General features: G+C 40.8%; 1 protein-coding gene across 2 annotated transcripts in view; it reads right to left on the bottom strand.

The window, feature by feature from the left end:
• The window catches only part of CLCN5 (chloride voltage-gated channel 5), a 157,198-nt gene that overhangs the window by 31,079 nt on the left and 106,915 nt on the right, over positions 1-19,204 (bottom strand). For both annotated transcript variants that reach the window (XM_032329511.1, XM_032329515.1), the window contains exon 4: positions 13,356-13,502. In XM_032329511.1, the coding sequence (XP_032185402.1) occupies positions 13,356-13,502 (147 nt within the window). The remainder of the gene's footprint in view (positions 1-13,355; positions 13,503-19,204) is intronic.

Genomic DNA, 19,204 nt, shown 5'->3' with positions numbered 1-19,204 from the left:
AAAGTCATTCTTTATTAAATAGGATGCTACCTGCAGTTCCTGAAGGTAACTGCGAAATTCACTTAACATCACCCACTAAGATTTACGTTATCTCATTAGATGATTTTACGCTTCAAGATACTATATGTTTTGGTATTTAGAAAATGCATAGTTCTTCAACATACAGTGACTAAATTGTAGTACTGGCACCATGTTATAATAATTTTTGATGTAAGTTCATGTGTTTTTCAAATGTTATACCTAGGGGAGGGACTTTATTATTCCATGTAAATTTACTTCCTTTGAAAACTAGGTCTTGGTAGCTATGATCCAGTCCTTGTACTAAAATGAGATTTAATTTACAATTCCCTTTTCTGCCAAATTTGTAATCTCTAACATATGTTCGTGATACAGACTGCCAGGCGCAGGTCAATTGATATTGTTGTGAAAATAAGACAAAGAAATGCTTACCAATTTGTAATGCAGCCTGTGATAAAAACCCAATAATACAGTTAACATATGAGAACAAGCAGAGTTGTGTTTCTGGAACACAGATGTGATCAGATCACCTTCTGATTTCTAAAATGTCAGTGGCTCCTATAACATGCTGTTTTTTAATTCCAGTGCAATATTCATTTTTAAAACTTTCAGCATAGGAAGGCCACTTAATGGGCATTTGGCACAAGTGTAGACCTGGAATTTTTAAATACCCATCATAATTTTTAGAACAGGACAAATAAAATACTTAAAAGTGTATAATAATAATGATGATAACGATATTACAACTATTTTGTTTCATCAATGAGAGGGATTAAGTTGTTTCCACTCTTTCACGACCTACCTGTATGTCCTGACTGGATGACAAACGTCTTAAACTGTGGGTCATATGCCACATCCAACTGGTTTCTTTTCTTAGCATTTTCTTAACTTAATAGAAAGAAATGGTAACTTTATAAAACTTAATTCTCAAGAAAGACAGCAGAGATTATCCCATTCGTGACCAACTCCTGAGGTACAAAGAAAGTCACAAAATGCAAAGGGGCTTTTCAAAAAAACAGTGTATTAAGAGTTACACTTCTGGTGTGTAAATTTTCTGCCTCAGAAGGAAGAGTAAAATTAAACAAGGACCCTACATGTCATATTGAGGTACTTGAGTAAGTCTGTATTTATTTGCCTCCATAAGGAAAAAAGGTAAAACTTAACCCAAGTAGGTTTTGAAGGCACGGTGTGCTCTAAGTTACACATAAAACAATTTTAATACTCTAACAGGAAAATGATTCAAGTTAAAGTACAATTAGATCTCAATTTGAATAATTTTTTAAAAGTCCCTAAAGGGTAATTTGCACTGCTTGAGTCTGGGAAAAAATGTCCAGAAAACCAGTCAGAAAAAAGTCAACATTTAAACAGCTTTCCCAGTAAAGGTTACACTTAGGTCTAAAAACTTAACAATGGGTCTTTAGAAACACTGCTTGAATGAGGAGGCATATAAATGAATGCATTTAGCTTGTTTCCCTTTATGGAAACTACTTTCTAAATTTTTTTCCTACAAATCACATGATGCTTCAAACTAGACAACCTTGTAAAATACAAGAAAAGAAATTCCAATTTGAGAGTCATGTTTATTTCAATCCCTAACCAATATGCCACTAGAAATTTACCTGGGGGGCTGAATAGTAACTGATTAAATGAACTTGTTAAACACTAACCAAAACACAAGGGGAAAGGGGAAAGAAAGAAATCTCGGGCACAGACCCTGAACACTGCTTTGGTGATACTGCAGCTGCAGGAGGGCTCACTCACTGGCAGCAGCCGTAAGGAAGAAAGAAACACTCAAGAGAAATGGGGCAGGGCTCTTGGTATGTATCACAGGACCCCAAAAGAGCCCCATTTTAAAAAATGTATTTCCGGGGCACCTGGGTGGCTCAGTGGGTTAAGGCCTCTGCCTTCCACTCAGGTCATGATCTCAGGGTCCTGGGATCCAGCCCCACATCGGGCTCTCTGCTCTGCAGGGAGCCTGCTTCCTCCTCTCTCTCTCTCTCTCTCTCTCTGCCTACTTGTGATCTCTGTCAAGTAAATAAATAAAATCTTTTTTTTAAAAATGTATTTCCGTTTTTACAGGGATATATGGTATGTTTGCAAGGCTGAAATGACACCTACAAAAAATCCAACACTCTACCTAGCGTATGGCAGCAGATATTCATCCTGTGGTTATTTAAATGTTACCTTCACTCAACGGTATATAGTAAGAGCTGACTGTATGCCATTTCTCACTTCCACACCTGCAGTCTCTTCCCTTCTTTTATTGGCCCGTCCATTCGAGATCTCCCAGAAAGTTATGAACCCTTCCACATTTCATTCATCCCCAGATTTGAGACTGCATTAAAGTTGAAGCCCCAATAATGATTCAATACTTTTAAGGCTGATCAATGTGTGCCTCCATTTCACTTCCAATTTGCTTTCCCACTCACCTAGACCCAGGGGCTAAAAAGCAACTGCTGGTGGTGCAGCTCTCCCATCCAAGCCCTGGAGGGTATCACAGGGCCATGTCACATTTAATATACTATCTTAGTTTGGCCCCCGGGACATGTATTCAAGGAGACTTTCCATTGATACCCATCTATAGAGCCATGCTGATTGTTAATACTGAAATACCTCCAGCCCTGTAGGCAAATGACTACTTTTTCCCAAGGATGCTTCTCCCCACCAACCATCCCCTAGAAAGCTCCTGAATGTTCCCATGATTCAGCAGCTGGAACGTGAGGAGGCCCCAGGACACTGCCTAGTGCTACGTCTGGCATCCGGTCTGACTGGTCAGTGCCTGTTGGTTTGCATACATTTCATTTCAGGACTGACTGCTTTGGTTTCCATTCACAACAGGTTAAAACTTGAAGTTGCCTAAGAAGTAGGAAGGACAACCAAGAGGAAGCTCAACTCTGCTGAAAACTGGACCAAATAAGGGGTGGTAAGGGGCGCCTGGGTGGCTCTGTCAGTTAAGTGTCTGCCTTTGGCTCAAGTCATGAGCCCCAGGTCCTGGGATCGAGTCCCACACTGAGCTCCTTGCTCAGCGGGGAGCCTGCTTCTCCCCCTGCTTGTGCACACATTCTCTCTGACAAATAAATAAATAAAATCTTTTAAAAAATGTGTATTTGAAAATAAGGTGGTGAGAGATGTGGGTAATGGGACAGCAAAAACAGCAACAAATCTACTAAGTGAAGTTTGAGGATTCTGAGAAGTACACAGGAAGATGAGGCAAGGCAGAAAGACAGGGAAAAGACTGAAGACAAAGAGGAATCCAGATCCTAAGACCACTTTTGCACTCCCTGTTTCCCAATGGGTAGAGCTCTGGCCCCACTGGGTTGTAGACATTTGCGTGGGGGTGTGACTTCTATCCCCAGCATCTGCTCTGATCTGGAAGTTCCCAACCCAACCCACTTTCATTACCACTGGACCCAGAGTGTGAACTACCAGAGCCACCAAAGCTGGCAGAAACGGCATATGGATTTATGGCTTGGTGTCCGCTGGCTCCCACTGGACTAGAATGCCACAAAAATCAACAGAGAACTGGAAGTAGAGGGGCTAGATTTGACAAAGTTGCTGAGGGTGTTGTCCACATAAAGAAAACATCTCTCAGCTCCGTTACTTGCTCTTCATTCCTTCCTTCTCAAACTTACACATTTATGGGATTGACAAAAGGACTGGGAAATGTCATGGGTAGGGAGACGCTGCCCTAAAACACGAATAACATACCCCAGGGTTGGGAAACCTCCTGGCTAAATCTTGCGTAATAACTTGTAATTATTGTTTCCAAAGCAGCGGTTCTCCGCTTCTTCTGTCCTAAGTCTGCGTTGGGTTCTGTCTATTAATCTCCAGAAAGAAGCTGGGGACAAGAGATTACCAATTATTCTCTGGCAGGGGCAAAAACTTGAAGAGGAAATACCAATTAGGAGATTCTTCTTGGACTCATGGAAACAGTGTGATGTCACAGAAAAAAATGAGTTATAGATATAAAATCTAAGGATTGCTCTTAAAGAAATACATGTATCTGGCCACACCAATGTGTGTACATTATTCACTGCAGCACTGTAGTGGCAGCAAAAACCTGGAAACAATGAAAGTCCAGTAATAGGGGAACAGCACAAGGAAGAAGGAGACTGACATGAACTAAAATAGAAAAATGTCTCAAACACATTGTGTGAATAAAGCAAGTCACAAAATAATAAGAATGTTTTAAACAGAGTGTGTGCCTATGTGTTGACTAGAGAGAAAAAGAACTGAAAGAGTCACACGGAATTATTTTTATGGGTTATCTTTGTACAGGGCACCTTTCACATTTTATATACATGTGCACTGTTTGAATCTTTAATAGTGAGTGAGGTGTATCTATGTGTTATGTGGTGATTCCAAAAAGAAAAATAATGGCCCAAAAAATGATAGCACAGCTAGAAGAGCAGAGACAGGACATTTCACAGGGCAGGCTTGCATTATAAGAGGCAGACCACTGGGGTGTTTAGAAACAAAGCAGGTGACAGTGTTTGGAGAACACCAGGAAGAAAGCACTGACAGGAAGGTGGCTGAAGAAGCTTTTAAATGAAAGGCAAGGGAAAGAAAGGCTTTGCTGTCGGCCCTCTTGTCCAGCAGTGAGAAGGTACAGATTCTAACCCTCGCTTCACAAATCACTAGTTTTATCACCTTGGGCAATTGCCTTAATCTCTGTGGTTTTCAGGTTCTCTGTCTATAAAAGGAGGAAGGATTCGCAGGCATGATTTTTAAGGTCCCTTCCAACTCTGATATTCTATCATTTTAGCAATGATTTTTCTTTTTGATCACTCATACATTGTGCTGCATGACTTGAGAAGACCTTAAGCTTTGAAGAATTCCAAATGGTATCTTGGTTGCATAGTTACCTGAGAACACTCTTCTGGTAGGATCATGAAATGGCACTACTGATCCTTAGCAAAGAGAAGTAAGACAGCTCATGAGTGAAGTATACGACAACCTGGGACCCAAGGCTTCTGGCATATGGCTAACTAGAGCTCTACCAATATGGCTACAGGATCTGTGCAGCTAGTAGCTGCTTGCCACAGACCCCAGAAACATCGAGCATATGCTCCTAAAATGTTACAGCAGCCTTTCCCCCATGCTGTAAACTGGAACAAGGTAAGGTTAAAAAGAACCCACTCTGGATTTATAGTACTGCCAAAGGGCCTCTACAGATATTTTCTTTTCCTTCAAGAGAGGACCGAAGTGGTTCCACTGACTGCAAAACACACAGGGAGCTTCCAGATTCAGCTCTGGCCAAGTGAAGAGCTTAGGAGTTGTTACTCCCATCCCCACAACAAGAAAAAGCTGGACAAACTGAAAAATCTGGAACTTTTCACAGACCTGCCTGAGAAGGAAGGTTGATACTACAATGCCCAAATCTGCAGAGCCGGGTTTATCCAAAAAGAGATGAAGAGATCTACTCACCTGAAGTAGAGACCAACGGACCCAGAAACTGCTGCGGGGACAAGAAGGGCGCTGCTGCCCAGCTGCCGAAGGCTGAGAGCAGACCTGCGCGATGGTGAGAAACTTCTGAGGCTTGCACGCCTGTGGGATCTACCACCAGTAACCCTACCAAGTTCTCACAGGGAAGATAAGGAAAGATCCCCTCCTGGCTCTGATGCGGGGAGGGGAAGAGTAATCATTGTGAAATTCCCCAGAGCTTTCTCTATACCAAAGGCCCTATGCTCCAGGGGGAAATACTTTGCCTTAGCCCTCTCCCAGCTGGGGGAAGGACATTCCTCTCACTTCAGCAGACAGACAGACAGACAGACACACACACACACACACTCCCGCCAGCCTTCTCGTCAAGGGGGGCCCAGGCTTTTAGGAAATGGATTGGGAATGCTGTGATCAGAAGTATGGGGCAGGGAGAACAAAAACTGTACCACTGGATGAAACTGTGTGGAGGTCACAGCCAGAAGACACAGGCCCAACAGACACTGAGATTTAAGAGAAAATTATAAAATGGCCTGCTCCCACATATCTTACCACAATGCCAATAGGGCTCCAGTGTAATGACAATGGATTAAAGCTGAAAGAACAGAGCCACAGAATCTTTCTCAACAAGCTGCTCTTAAAGGAAACTCAAAATCAAGAGGTGACACAAAAACAAGGACACTACAGGGGCGCCTGGGTGGCTCAGTCAGTTAAGCGTCTGCCTTTGGCGCAGGTCATCATACCAGGGTCCTGGGATTGAGCCCTGTATCGGGCTCCTTGCTCAGCGGGGAGCCTGCTTCTCCCTCTCCCGCTGCTGTTCCCCCAGCTTCTGTGCTTTCCCTCTCTCACTGTGTCCTCTTTCTCTCAAATAAATAAAAATATCTTTTAAGAGAAAGATTTTTTTTTAAAGCACCATACACGGACACTAGAATAGAACAGTTAAATCATGGATGGTGGATGGTGGGAGCCAAATTTCTCACTACCTGGAATGGGAGGTTGCAAACATGCCAGGGGAGGAGGCGGGAATGATCCATGTGTTGATGGAGCAGAATTAGAGACTCATGATCTCATGTTTAGCTTAACGTAGACACGGATGGTCACATGTAGATAATATATCTACTTATAGATGTATACATAGACATGGGTCAGTACACACACACACACACACACACACACACACATTTTTTACTGGGTGGCTGACAGCACCTAAAGCAATAATGCCCAGTACACAAATGAGCACACCTACTACCCGTATCTTCGTTTCTCTTATCATTCTCTACTAACAGGAACCAGGGCTCCTTGGAAAAATGGCATATTACAGTGCCAAAAAGTAAGTAAGTGCTCAAGAAAACCCCACAGTGACAGGGCTGCATCAAAGGGAAACAGAAAACTGAAAGAGCTCTAAATGGCCAAAGCTGGAAAACTCTGAACAAAAGAAAGTACAAATGGATTATAACCCCAAGTTTAAACAAATGAGTCCCTACTGACATAAATGAGTAGCTGAATAAACAAATGGGAGAGAAGAGACAAATGTTCCATACAGAACAATTCCAATTAATTTCTGGACATACTTGACCCTCAAGGAGGTGGAGCATAACTCCCTAGTTCTTAAGTGTGGGTGGTGCACTGAATTCCTTCCATTGAGTACATCAGGGAAAGGATGAAAAGCCAATAACTTTACAGTAGGGAAAGATGACACACACTACCTCAGCCAGAAGACCAAGGTTAAAATCAGCAGCCAAGTTGTGTGGACAATATATAGCCTTGATACAATGTCAATGTCATAAGAAAGGCATTTTACTTCTACTCTTCCTCCCTAAAATCCATAACCCCAGTCTAATCATAAGATAAACATCAGACAAATCCCAACTGAGGGACATTCTACAAAACACCCGACCAGCCATCCTCAAATCTGTAAACTGGTACAGCCACTGTGAAAAACAATATGGCAGCTCATCAAAAAATTACAAACAGTACTACCCTACTATCTAGTAATTCCACTTCTGGGAATATAATAAAAGGAAATGAAAACACTAACTCCCATGCTCACCAGAGCATTATTTATAATAGCGAAGACATGGTAACAGCCTAAGTGTCCATCAATGATGAATGAATAAAGAAACTGTGGCATATATATATATATATATACAATGGAATATCATTCAGCTACCTTTAAAAAATGAGGAAATCCTACCATTTGTGACAGCATGGATAGACACAGGGGGTATTATCCTAAGTGAAATAAGTCAGACAGAGACAAATACTGTGTGATTGTACCTACATGTGGAGTAAAAAAAAAAAAAAAAGGAACTCATAGAAAAAGAAATCAGATTTATGGTTGCCAGAGGCAAGGGGTGGGAGGGTGGAGAATTGGTGGTCAAAAAGGTACAACTTTCAGCTACAATATAAATAAGTGCTAGGGATGGAATGTACAACGTGAAGGACTACAGCTGACAGTTAACACAGCTGTAAGATATATAGGACCGTTGTTAAGAGAATAAATCCCAAGGGTTCTCATCACAAGCAGAAAGGTTTTTTCCCTTTTGGTTCTATCTATAGGCGATGATGGATGTTAACTAAACCTACTGTAGGAATCACTTCATAGTATACGTAAATCAAACCATCCTGCTGTGAGCCTTAAACTTCTACAGCGAAGTGCATCAATTATTTCTCAATATAACTGGGGGGTGGAGAATACAGGTATGTAATAAAGTTTAAAAACTACAGGAAAAAAAAAACACCTGTCAAGGTCATCAAAAACAAAGAACCTCTAAGACACCATGGCAGCCAAAAGGAGCCCCAGCTGACATGAAGACTAAATGTCACATGGTATCCTGGATGGGACATCAGGTAAAAACTAAACTATGTTAGTTTATAAACTACATATGAATAATGCATGTTTTTGAAACAAAACAAAAATGTAAATAAGTAAGTGGGAAGAAATAAGAAGGCACGAATTCTAATATCTGACCAGGTATTCTCCTATCAATGAACCTGAAGGAAGCCCTTAGAGCCTGTGGCCATCATTAATAAGCCTCATTTTGAGGGTTCAGCATAGAGAACTGCTATGGTTTATGGCCCCAACAAGCCATTATTTTTTCCAAGCTCAAAAAACAGCAGTAATAATCGCCATCCTCCCAGGCTAAGTATTTAGGGGAAGTTTGAGTATGATGAGGGTGATGGATTCTGAATTCCCTTTATATGTCATAATAAGGACAAAAAAAAAAGTTTGTGCCATCTACACAATCGCTTGAGTCAACTGGAGGGCTGACAGGAGCCCATGAGCTGGGGCCCAAGATGTTTTCCCTTTCTCTCTCTGGAGGAATACTATAATCCTTCCTTGCAGCACAGCAGAACAAACACAACTGTCTCGCAGCTTCCTTGGTGGATCTCACAGACCGTCATGTGTTTCATTTTCAAAGATATTTTTCCCTCCCTGGGACACTGGGAGGTCATGTTGAGGCCTGCTGCAGTGGTCTGGGCACATTTTCCCACATGTGGGGGACTCGGCCAGCTCTCACTCTCTGCCTGGGCTTTGAAGTTATCTGTGGCTCTTCCAGTGTATTCCCCATATCAAATGAGTCCTATCAATCCCCCTTTTGAAATTTCTCCAGAAGTTACTGTTCCTTCCTCTCCGTTTCTGTTGACTTAATTCAGGCCGTTTGATCTTTTACCTAGATTTTTTTTTTTTTAAGTAACAGTTTAACTGGTCTTCCAGTCTTCAACCCACTCTTCCATTCTCCACGCTGCCAGAAATTCCCGAAAACACCCATCTGATCATATCATTCTTCTGCTTTTAAATCATTTGATGACTTCTTGATTACAGGATAAGGTCCAGAAACCCAGACTGCCTAGACCTCATCCAGATTTCTAACTAGATCTCCCGCCCTATCCCCTGCTATCTTCCCTCCTGCTCCAAATGTCACCATCTCTGCCCCCAGGAGCCTCGGACCCCAGATGCGCAGGCTCCATGTTGCCTGAAGAGAACAGGCTCTCTCGTGCTGCTGTGCCCATACCCGTGTGCCTCTCTCTTGCCAGGAAGGTCTCCTCACGCAACAATCTGAGGGCAGTAGGAAGGCAAGCGAGGTGGAAAGACAAGGAGGTGAGGTTAACAAGGGAACAGATAAGCATTACTAAAAGCAGCACAGTATTCACAGGGTTCCTGAGGGGGTGGGGGTGCTCCAGATATACTGAAAAACTGAATGGGTGAATAAATGAATTGCCAACCATGAGGTCCAGGCTGCAGAGGCAGGCAAGTGAGAACGATGGACCAGGAGCACAGCCCTGAAGTTCTGCCTACGACTCCCACCCCTTTTTTCTACGTCCTTCCCCCTCCCCTTCTGTGAGACCTCCATGTTTATGTTTCTTCTCATTTACAGACTACTAGAACACTACCACAGATGCATTTAATCATGCCACGCAGAATTTATTTATTCATTCCTCATAAATCAATCCCTCCAGCCATCTGGAAAACAAGAACCACTTCTACTGCCTTTCAAGCTCCTTTTAACTAATCTTTTTAGTACGTGCTATCGTGCCTGGTACAAAATGTAGTATTTTATGCATAGCCGCACCAGAGACATCAAGGACTTTATGACCTTTTTTTTCTGTTGGTGTTCTTTTTGTGTACATTAGGAAATCCCAGGTGAAAACACTAAATAAAGTAAGAGCAATTAAAAAGCAAAGCAAGAAAATCATATCACTATAGAGTATGGTAAATGGAACAATTTCTGCGTGTGGCTCACAGCAAAAAGCTTCACCGTTTTACGGTCAGATCTTGTAAACCACAAGCAGGAACTCTCCTATAAAGGCAAGTGAAGAGTGGCAAAGGACTACTCATGTAAAAACACATTCTACAATCACAAGCAATGCCAATCTCGTCTGCCTCAGCTTTCGGGTCTATTAAATGGGAATAACAGAGGGAGAGTCGCTTGCCTCCATCACCTACTGACAGCAGTGTGAACAGAACAAGTACTGGTGATATGGATGCTATATGCTAGCATCTTCGATTAGAAGCAATGATGAGAACTAAGCTAAACCACTCTGAATTAGCCAGAAGGCTTCCTGGAGGTGTCCAGGTTAAGCTCAGGGGAAACCCTAACTGACTGCTTCACTAGAGCCTGGGACTGCTGTAACTATGTGCGAGAGTTATAACCACACATAAGTGGACCAGATACACAAACACATGTGCCTTTCACAGAAGGTGGCCAATAGGAAAAACCATTAAATACCAAACCATGAGTGCCTTTCTGTGAGGAACTTTAAATTCAGGGTCTCTTTTCTACTGTTCCTGTCTTGAGACACCTTTACTAGACAATTTCTTCTTATCCTTCTGAACCTGTGGTTTCCATACTAGTATGTTCTTCCCAAGTTGGTCACCTCCTCAGAGAGGCCTTCCCTGACCTTTCGAACTCTCTAATCTTTCTAGAGAATTATTCCTCAGTTATCCTCTACTGTCATTCATTTTATTTCCATCTTGGTACTTACTGTAATGGGTAAATAACTAAGTAGTTTTACTCATTTACGCAACTAGATCTAAATTTCAGATCAACCTGGATCTTACCTATGTTAATCCCACCACTGTATCTACACTGCCTAGGACAGTGCCTACCTGGCACTGCCTACCTAGCAGACATTCAAAAAGTATTTGTCAAATGAATGGGTGAAGGAGTTTGTCCTCACAGTGACAATAAAGTTGACTCAAACTTCTTAGCATGACATTCAAGGCCCCAATATATTTATCTGGGCTTATAGCCTACCTTTTCATACCTCTGTATATTATGCCTGTTGATATCTCTATCGAAGCTTGCTTTCTGCCTGGAAAGCCCTTCTTGCTACCAAATAACTTATCTTTCAAGGCCCTTTCCAAACACACCTTTGCTGTGAAATCTTCTCCAATCCTAGACACACACATTCCTCTGCTGAGTCCTTACAAGAGTTACAACACTTACAATATACGGTTATAACAGAAATAAATAAGAATAATGAGAGCTAACATTTTATTGAGCATTAGCTCGAGGCTGGGTACAATTATAACCACTTTATGTTATTATTTCATTTAATTCTGAAAACAACTATAAGAGTTAGGTGTTCTCATAAGTACTTAATGTTTGTTTAGCCAGCTAGAATCAACTTCATGAAGGCAGGGTGGGTGCCTTAAAGACTTGCTAATTCCCAGAACCTAGCAAAGTTTCTGCAGCGTCATATGCCTCCACTACAAATTTGCTAAATAATAAATTCTGACACAGTTTCTTGTCCTCTGACTTTATGTTGAAAATGGCAATCCTGATCAGTTAAAGAACCAGACAATAGTATTAAGTAACTGGACAAATTTAATATTAAAGTCCCTTCTAACTACAAGAAACTCAGAAGTCAGAAAAGAAAAGGGTAATGAATCTGGCAATGTAAAAGTGTTTAATATTTGTAGATTTTTCTAAAAGGAGACAAAAACAAAACAGAAATGGAAAAAAATATATTCCACCTGCATTAGACAAAACATTAAGAATATATGAAAGTCTCCCAGAAAAGATGTGCCCATCAGTAAAACAGGCACACCGTATAAATAGGAAACTTCCAGAAAAAGAAATTTAAATGGTTAGTTAACATATGAAAATGTACTTAACCTCATTAATCTAAAAAAAGTGAAAATTAAAATAATAATAAAAATTTGATTCATTTATTTTGCCTATCATAGCGTAAAGATGAAAAAATTCTAGTATTCAGCACCAGCAAAGCTGTGGGGGAAATAAGCACTCATATAGTCATGCTACGGAAATGTTCTAATATACTTAAAAGATACACACACTCACACACACGCAAGGTTATTCACTGCAGCACTGTTTGTAAAAGCAAGACTGGAAACTGAAATGCACATCAATAGAAACTTGGTTAAATAAACTACAGTACAGCTACACCATGAACTTACATGCAGTTATTGAAAAGAATGATGTTACTGGATAACCAAATAATAGATGGAGAGAATTCTCCTTCTATAAATGTATTCCAGGGGCGCCTGGTGGCTCAGTCAGTTAAGTGTCTGCCTTCAGCTCAGGCCCAGGATCTGGCCCTGCATCAGGCTCCCTGCTCAGCAGGGAGTCTGCTTCTCCCTCTCCCCCCATGCTCTCTTGTGCATGCTCTATCTCTCTCAAAAAAAAAAAAGACCTTCTAAAAAATAAATTTATTCCAGATAATAAAAATCCAAATATAAAAAAGGGAGAGGATTTGAACAGACACTTCATCCAAGAGGATAAGGTTGCCAAAAAGCACATGAAATGATGTTCAATATCATAAGGCATTAGGGAAATTAAATTAAAACCATAATGAGATAACACTACACACCTATTAGAATGGCTAAAATAAAAATTACAAAAAATACCCAGAGCTGTTGCAGATGGGGAACAAGAAGAACTCTCATTCATAGCTAGTTCAGACATAAAACGGTACAGCCACTCCGGAAAACAGTCTGGCAGTTTCTTAGGAAGTTCAACATACATTTCCCACATGACCCCGTGATCCCACATCAGGCTATACTAAGCAAGAAAAAAAAGAGGATGAACGATCTGAATCAATCTCCAAGGCAATGGGCTGAGTCAGTCTCAAAGGTGACATACTATGTGACTCCATGCATCTGACATTCCAGCAAAGAAAAAAATACAGGGACAGAGAATAGATCAGTGGCTACCAGGGGTTGGGGGTGAAGGAGGTCTGGCTGCAAAGGGACAGCAAGAGGGAGCTCTCTGGGGTGTGGATGGAACTGTTCAGTAACCTGTCAATGGTGGAGGTTACAAAAGTCTCTGCAGGTGTTAAAACTGTGATTGCATCAGAAAAAAATGAATTTTACTGTGTATACATTAAAAATAAGTTTTAAAAAGATAAATTGTCATCAACAGTAATAATACCTTCTATTTCTCCATCTAAGGGAGGAACATCATCTCTCATGGAAAAATCCATAGCTGTCCCTGGAATGTCCATCAAGTCTTCATCACTGGAGCTGCTCCGGAAGCTATTGAAACTCCCCTGCTGAAAGCCTCTGTTATCCATGGCTCCTGCACAGAAAGAAAAACAGGAGGCTTATTACAATGACCTTCAAGCCCCTTACCACTTACCCTTCTTTTTTTAAGTGTGGTAAATACACATAAAATTTACCATTTCAGCCATTCTAAACTAGACAATTCAGTAGCATTAAGCTCCTTTACAATGTTTTGCAATTATCATTGCTCTCCATTTCCAGAAAATTTTCATCATCCCAAACAGAAACTCTGTACCCAGTAAACATAAATCCCTCGCACCCCCACCCCCTTATAACTGCTATTCTCCACCTCCATGATTTGCCAATTCCGGATATTTCATATAAATCTCATCATACAATCTGTGACCTTTTGTGTCTGGCTTCTTTCACTTTTCATAACGTTCTCAAGGCTCATCCATGTTCTGGCACGTACCAGTACTTCATTCCATTTTCAGACTGAATAGTACCCATTGTACGGCTAGACCACATTTTGTTTATCCGTTCATCAGCTGAGGGACATTTGGGTAGTTTTCCCCCTTTGGGTTACTACCAACTCTATTTTTTATCATTGAAGTATAGTTGACATACGTTATACTAGTTTCAGGTGTGCAACACAACGATTCAACAGTTCTATACATTACTCAGTGTTCACCGTAGTAAGTGTAGTCGCCATCTGTCACCATATAATGTTATTACAATATTACTGACTATATTACCTATGCTGTACTTTCTATCTCTGTGACTTATTTATTTTATAAATGAAAGCTGGTACCTCTTAATCCCCTTTACCAATTTTGCCCATCCCCCACCCACTTCCCCTCTGGCAACCACCTGTTCTCTGGATTTGAGTCTGTTTCTTTGTTCATTTTTGGTTTTTAGATTCCACATAAAAGACAAATAATATGGTATTTGTCTTTTTCTGTCAGACTTATTTCACTTGGCAGAATACCCTCTAGGTCTGAGTAACGCTCCATTGTGTATCTATACCACATCTTCTTTATCCATTCATCTATTGATAGACACACTTGGGTTGCTTCCACATCGTAGCTACTGTAAATAATACTGCAGTAAACACAGAGGTACACATATCTTTCTCAAATTGGTGCTTTTAAACTTTCTTTAAGTAAATACCCAGTAGTGGAATTACTGGATCATATGTTATTCCTGTGTTTAATTAAGGAACCCCTATACTGTTTCCCACAGTGGTTGCACCGATTTACATTCCCAACAGTGAGCAAGGGTGCTCTTCTCTCTACATCCTCATCCACACTTGTTATTTCTCGTCTTTTTGATACTAGCCATCATGACTGCGGTGAGGCGAGATCTCACTGTGGTTCTGCTCTGCATTTCCCTGATGATGAATGATGTTGAGCATCTTCATGTGTCTGTTGGCCACCTGTACATCATCTTTGGGAAAATGTCTATTCAGGGTTACCACTTATTCTTAGGTCATCTTTCATGCTCTTTACTTGGACAATATAGACATGCAAACTACTTAGTATATTCAGTTACCGTTCAGATGTAGTGTGCCTCTACCCTTACCATGTATTTGATGGCCATTTTTTGAGAACCATGCAAATGGGCAAACTAAATGAGGACATGTGTACAAAACTCCTGGAAGTTCATAAGTAATCAACTGAAATAAAACCTACACATCGGTACTAAGAGATGTGTGGGCCATATAGGAGTAGAGAAATATTATCTCATGGCTCTGACTCTCCCAGAGCTCATAACACAATGCAGATGCTCAGAAATACTGGGGGAAAGAGGCATGCTATGCTGTTAAATGTTTTTCTGTGTTCAAGAATTTAATATTAAAGATGAAACGTTTCCTATATCCCAAGTGTGAATCTTTCAATTATAAATATTACTCAAAAAATCTTAGTATAGTGGGGGGCCTGGGTGACTCAGTCATTAAGCATCTGCCTTCGGCTCAGGTCATGATCCCAGGGTCCTGAGATCAAGACCCACATTGGGCTTCCTGCTCAGTGGGAAGCCTGCTTCTCCCTCTCCCACCCCCGCTGCTTATGTTACTTTTCTCGCTGTCAAATAAATAAAATCTTTTTTAAAAAATCTTAATATATTGATTTTTTAAAACAGCATTATAATCAACTTTATTTCACCTAATCCTGCCCCCCCTTTTTAATGAAATATTGATCCAAAATCATAGTCAGCAGAATTCTTTTGGGTTTGGCAAATAATATTCCTTTTGAAGTATTCCAATTCTTTTAAGAAACTTCTTACTTTTTTTTAGGTTATCAGAATTATATATGATGAATGTAGAAAAATTAGATGGCATAAATTAAGCAAAAGGGCTGGAAAATTGGAATAATAGATAAATATTTTAAACACTGAACATGAAGGATAAATAACCAATATTTACCAGGTACTTATCAATTTTTAGGCACTGGGCTATACGCTTAAACTGAATTCTTTGACTTAACTTTTCCAGTGTTTCCATGCTGTAGCATTATCACTCCTAGTGCAGATGAGGAAACTCATGGAGTGCAGAGAGGCTAAGTATTTGCCCAGTTAATATTTCATAAAAAGTCAAGCTCTAGGGGCGCCTGGGAGGCTCAGTGGGTTAAAGCCTCTGCCTTCGGCTCAGGTCATGATCCCACGGTCCAAGGATCAAGTCCCACATCAGGCTCCTTGCTCGACAGGGAGCCTGCTTCTCCCTCTGCCTGCTGCTCCCCTAGCTTGGGTTCTCTGTCTTTCTCGATCTCTGACAAATAAATAAATAAAATCTTGAAAAAAAAGAAAAGAAAAAGAAAGGGCCCCTTTACTTTGTTCTGGATCTAACTGAGATCACAAATCCTTCTCCACCTTAATCTGATTTATTTCAGTGGATCCTCTAAAGAAATCTGCTATCCCTAGCTCTCATCTCCACCTCGAGCTCTAGTCCTGAATTCCCAAGAACTCTGCCTGACACTTACTGCTACCTCAAACTCAACAGGATGAAAATGAAAAATACACCAGAAATAACATCACCTGAAACACAACCCATAAAATCCAAACAAAGACATGTTCCCTGCCCTCACCCTTCACATCATCTTTCCTTTTTAAATGCAGCTGGCATCAGAGTCAGTATTTGCAGTTAATATTTGTCTAACTCTGGATTTACCACCTTCAACAAACCTACAAAAAGCACTTTATCTCAAGAGTAGGTATTCTGGGTTTCTAGAAATCTTTGCTAAAAATAAACATCATTTTAGCTGATGAGAGGAACTCAGGTTAAAAGGGTAGCGCAACTCGAGAGGTTTTCTTTCCGTTTATATTTACTAAATGCCCATGAATCCCATAAAGTGACTAGCACTGAATAAGAAAAAAAGCAAGAAAATTTGCAAAATAATGCAGAATCCTTTTCCTTTCTCTCCACTGGTAGCATGTTTCATTCAGGAAATGAGGTAAAATACACAGTGCCAGCAACTTTACGTTAGCCACACAAATCATGGGAAGAAAAAGTATGGAGAGTCCAAAAATAATTTATGTCTGGCTTTGGAATATGTCTTGTGGTCATATTTTCAGATGGGTGTACCTATTGTTCTGGGAATTCATTAAAACAAAATAATGACACTACAGGATGAGGGCTCACAAAGGAGAAGCTGGAAAACTTTTCAGTTTCCCCATGGGGACCTTACGAACTCTTTCCTGTAACCCACTGACACAGACACAGAACAATCCAGCTAAATTGAGCTGCCTCATTCTAAACATTTCCTGGAGCAGCTATCTGGTTCACTGTTTAGGTTATAAAGTGCTTCCTTAATAAATATACAGAAATAAGGGGTCAACAAAAGAAAATTAGAAGTAGCAAGTAAAGAGAGCAAAACAGATGCAATAAACAAGAGTCCGACAAAGGAAATAAACACAATTGGTAAAACGCAAGACTGACATTTGCCTATGGATAATCCATTCCAGTACAACCATTGGTTTAACTCTGCAGATATTAAAAAGTTCAAGAGAAAAAGTTAAAGCAGCAGAATAATGAGGAAATGAAGTTCCTCACACTTGAGGTTTCAACCCATACGCAGTTAAAACTCCAAGCCCAGGGCTCTTTCCATGACAGTGTGCAGCTTCACTATGACATGTCAGTCCAGAGAATAGCACATCTAGAATAAATCAAACTTCTACATGGCCACAAACCTGAAATCAGCCAGAATTTAGGGTAGGAGAGGAACAAAGTATGGGGATTTGATAAGTTATCCCAACTAGCAGTTTATATACATATAGGGCTTGTCACATAACGGAGAGCCAAGGAAGAGGGCAATCCAGAAAATGTTTGGTTGCTATCTGTGTTACACAGCTGACTTTCTCAGCTTAAAGGCATCAGTGCCTTCTGTCTTTCTTGCTTAAATCATAAGCTGGCTCCCCAGTGCCTATATGGTCAAGTTTACATTTCTTTGCTTGGGTTCAGGGCCCTAATCTAGATCCCATCTACTTCGCTAGACTTATTCTAGGCCACAAATTTATTCTACTCCTTATAAGCCACCTACTTTTACACCTCCGTGCCTTTGCTCAGACCCTATCTACAATTCCATCCAGGTCCCCATCCTCTTTTCAGCCTGATGAAATCCCATTCAGTCCACTTAGAGCAAGCTCAAACAAGCTTTTCCCTCAACACCTCCTTTGTTCAGACATCTGTTGATTGCATAATCTCTTCCACTTAAGTCTTGTGACTACCACATGTCCTTTTCATTTCCGTTGTCCCAGCAACTCTAGTGTTATTCCAGGGTAGGTGTTCAATAAATGCTTACTGAGGAGGATTCCAGTTGGGGAAGAAGAGTTAATAGCCAATCAACATATTTATATGGTTGACACTCAATAAATCTATTCCTTGCACACAATGGTAGGGAACTGAGAATACAAAAAAATATTTGTTACCTTGTCACTACTCTCAAGGAATTTATGATCTAGTTGGGGAGAGAACTTTCATATAATGTGATTACACAACACCTAAGTGCTAAACCATTAGAATAAAAGTGCAACTGGCATTCAGAAAACAGAGAGGAGACTGTAAGCCAGAGAAGGCTTCCTGGAGGACAGAAGGTATTCCAGACCTGGGGCGGGTGTTTGGGGGAATGGCCAAAAGCTTGAGGAGGCTGGCATTTGTGCTTGACTACAGGGTGTTTGTAAGCAAAAGGATGGAGCTAGATCATGAAGGACCTGAAAGCCAAATGGAGTCACTGTGGTTTCTTCGGAAGAACATGAATTAAAAAACAACAACAACAACATGATTCTTTTTTTTTTTTTTTTTTAACATGATTCTTAAGAGGTAAGTGCAGCAGCAGTGGGCTGGAAGAGAGAGGAGTAAAGGGCTATAGGAAGGCAGTTTGCTACCTCCTGTTTAAATGTGGGTGATTTAGGGGCCACCTGGGTGGCTCAGTGGGTTAAGCCTCTGCCTTTGGCTGGGGTCATGGTCCCAGGGTCCTGGGATCGAGCCCCTCGTTGGGCTCTCTGCTCGGCTGGGAGTCTGATTCCCCCTCTCTCTCTGCCTGCCTCTCTGCTTACTTGTGATCACTCTGTCAAATAAATAAATAAATAAATAAATAAATAAATAAATCTTTCAAAAAATAAATAAATGTGGGTGATTTGAGAAGGCAGCAGGGGGTGCATTTTCCCGAAGGCTGTACTGAAAGAGCCAGGTATGCATGGCAGAGGAGGGTACTAGTGTATGGTATACCTTCCTAACATCTTGTTTTACTCATTGTTTTTAAGATTTTATTTATTCATTTGAGAGAG

The sequence above is a fragment of the Mustela erminea genome, chromosome X (assembly GCF_009829155.1).
Source record: "Mustela erminea isolate mMusErm1 chromosome X, mMusErm1.Pri, whole genome shotgun sequence".
In the NCBI taxonomy this organism is placed as follows: domain Eukaryota; kingdom Metazoa; phylum Chordata; class Mammalia; order Carnivora; family Mustelidae; genus Mustela; species Mustela erminea.
Note: the sequence above shows the minus strand (reverse complement) of the source record. Positions and strands in the feature narration are given on the sequence as shown.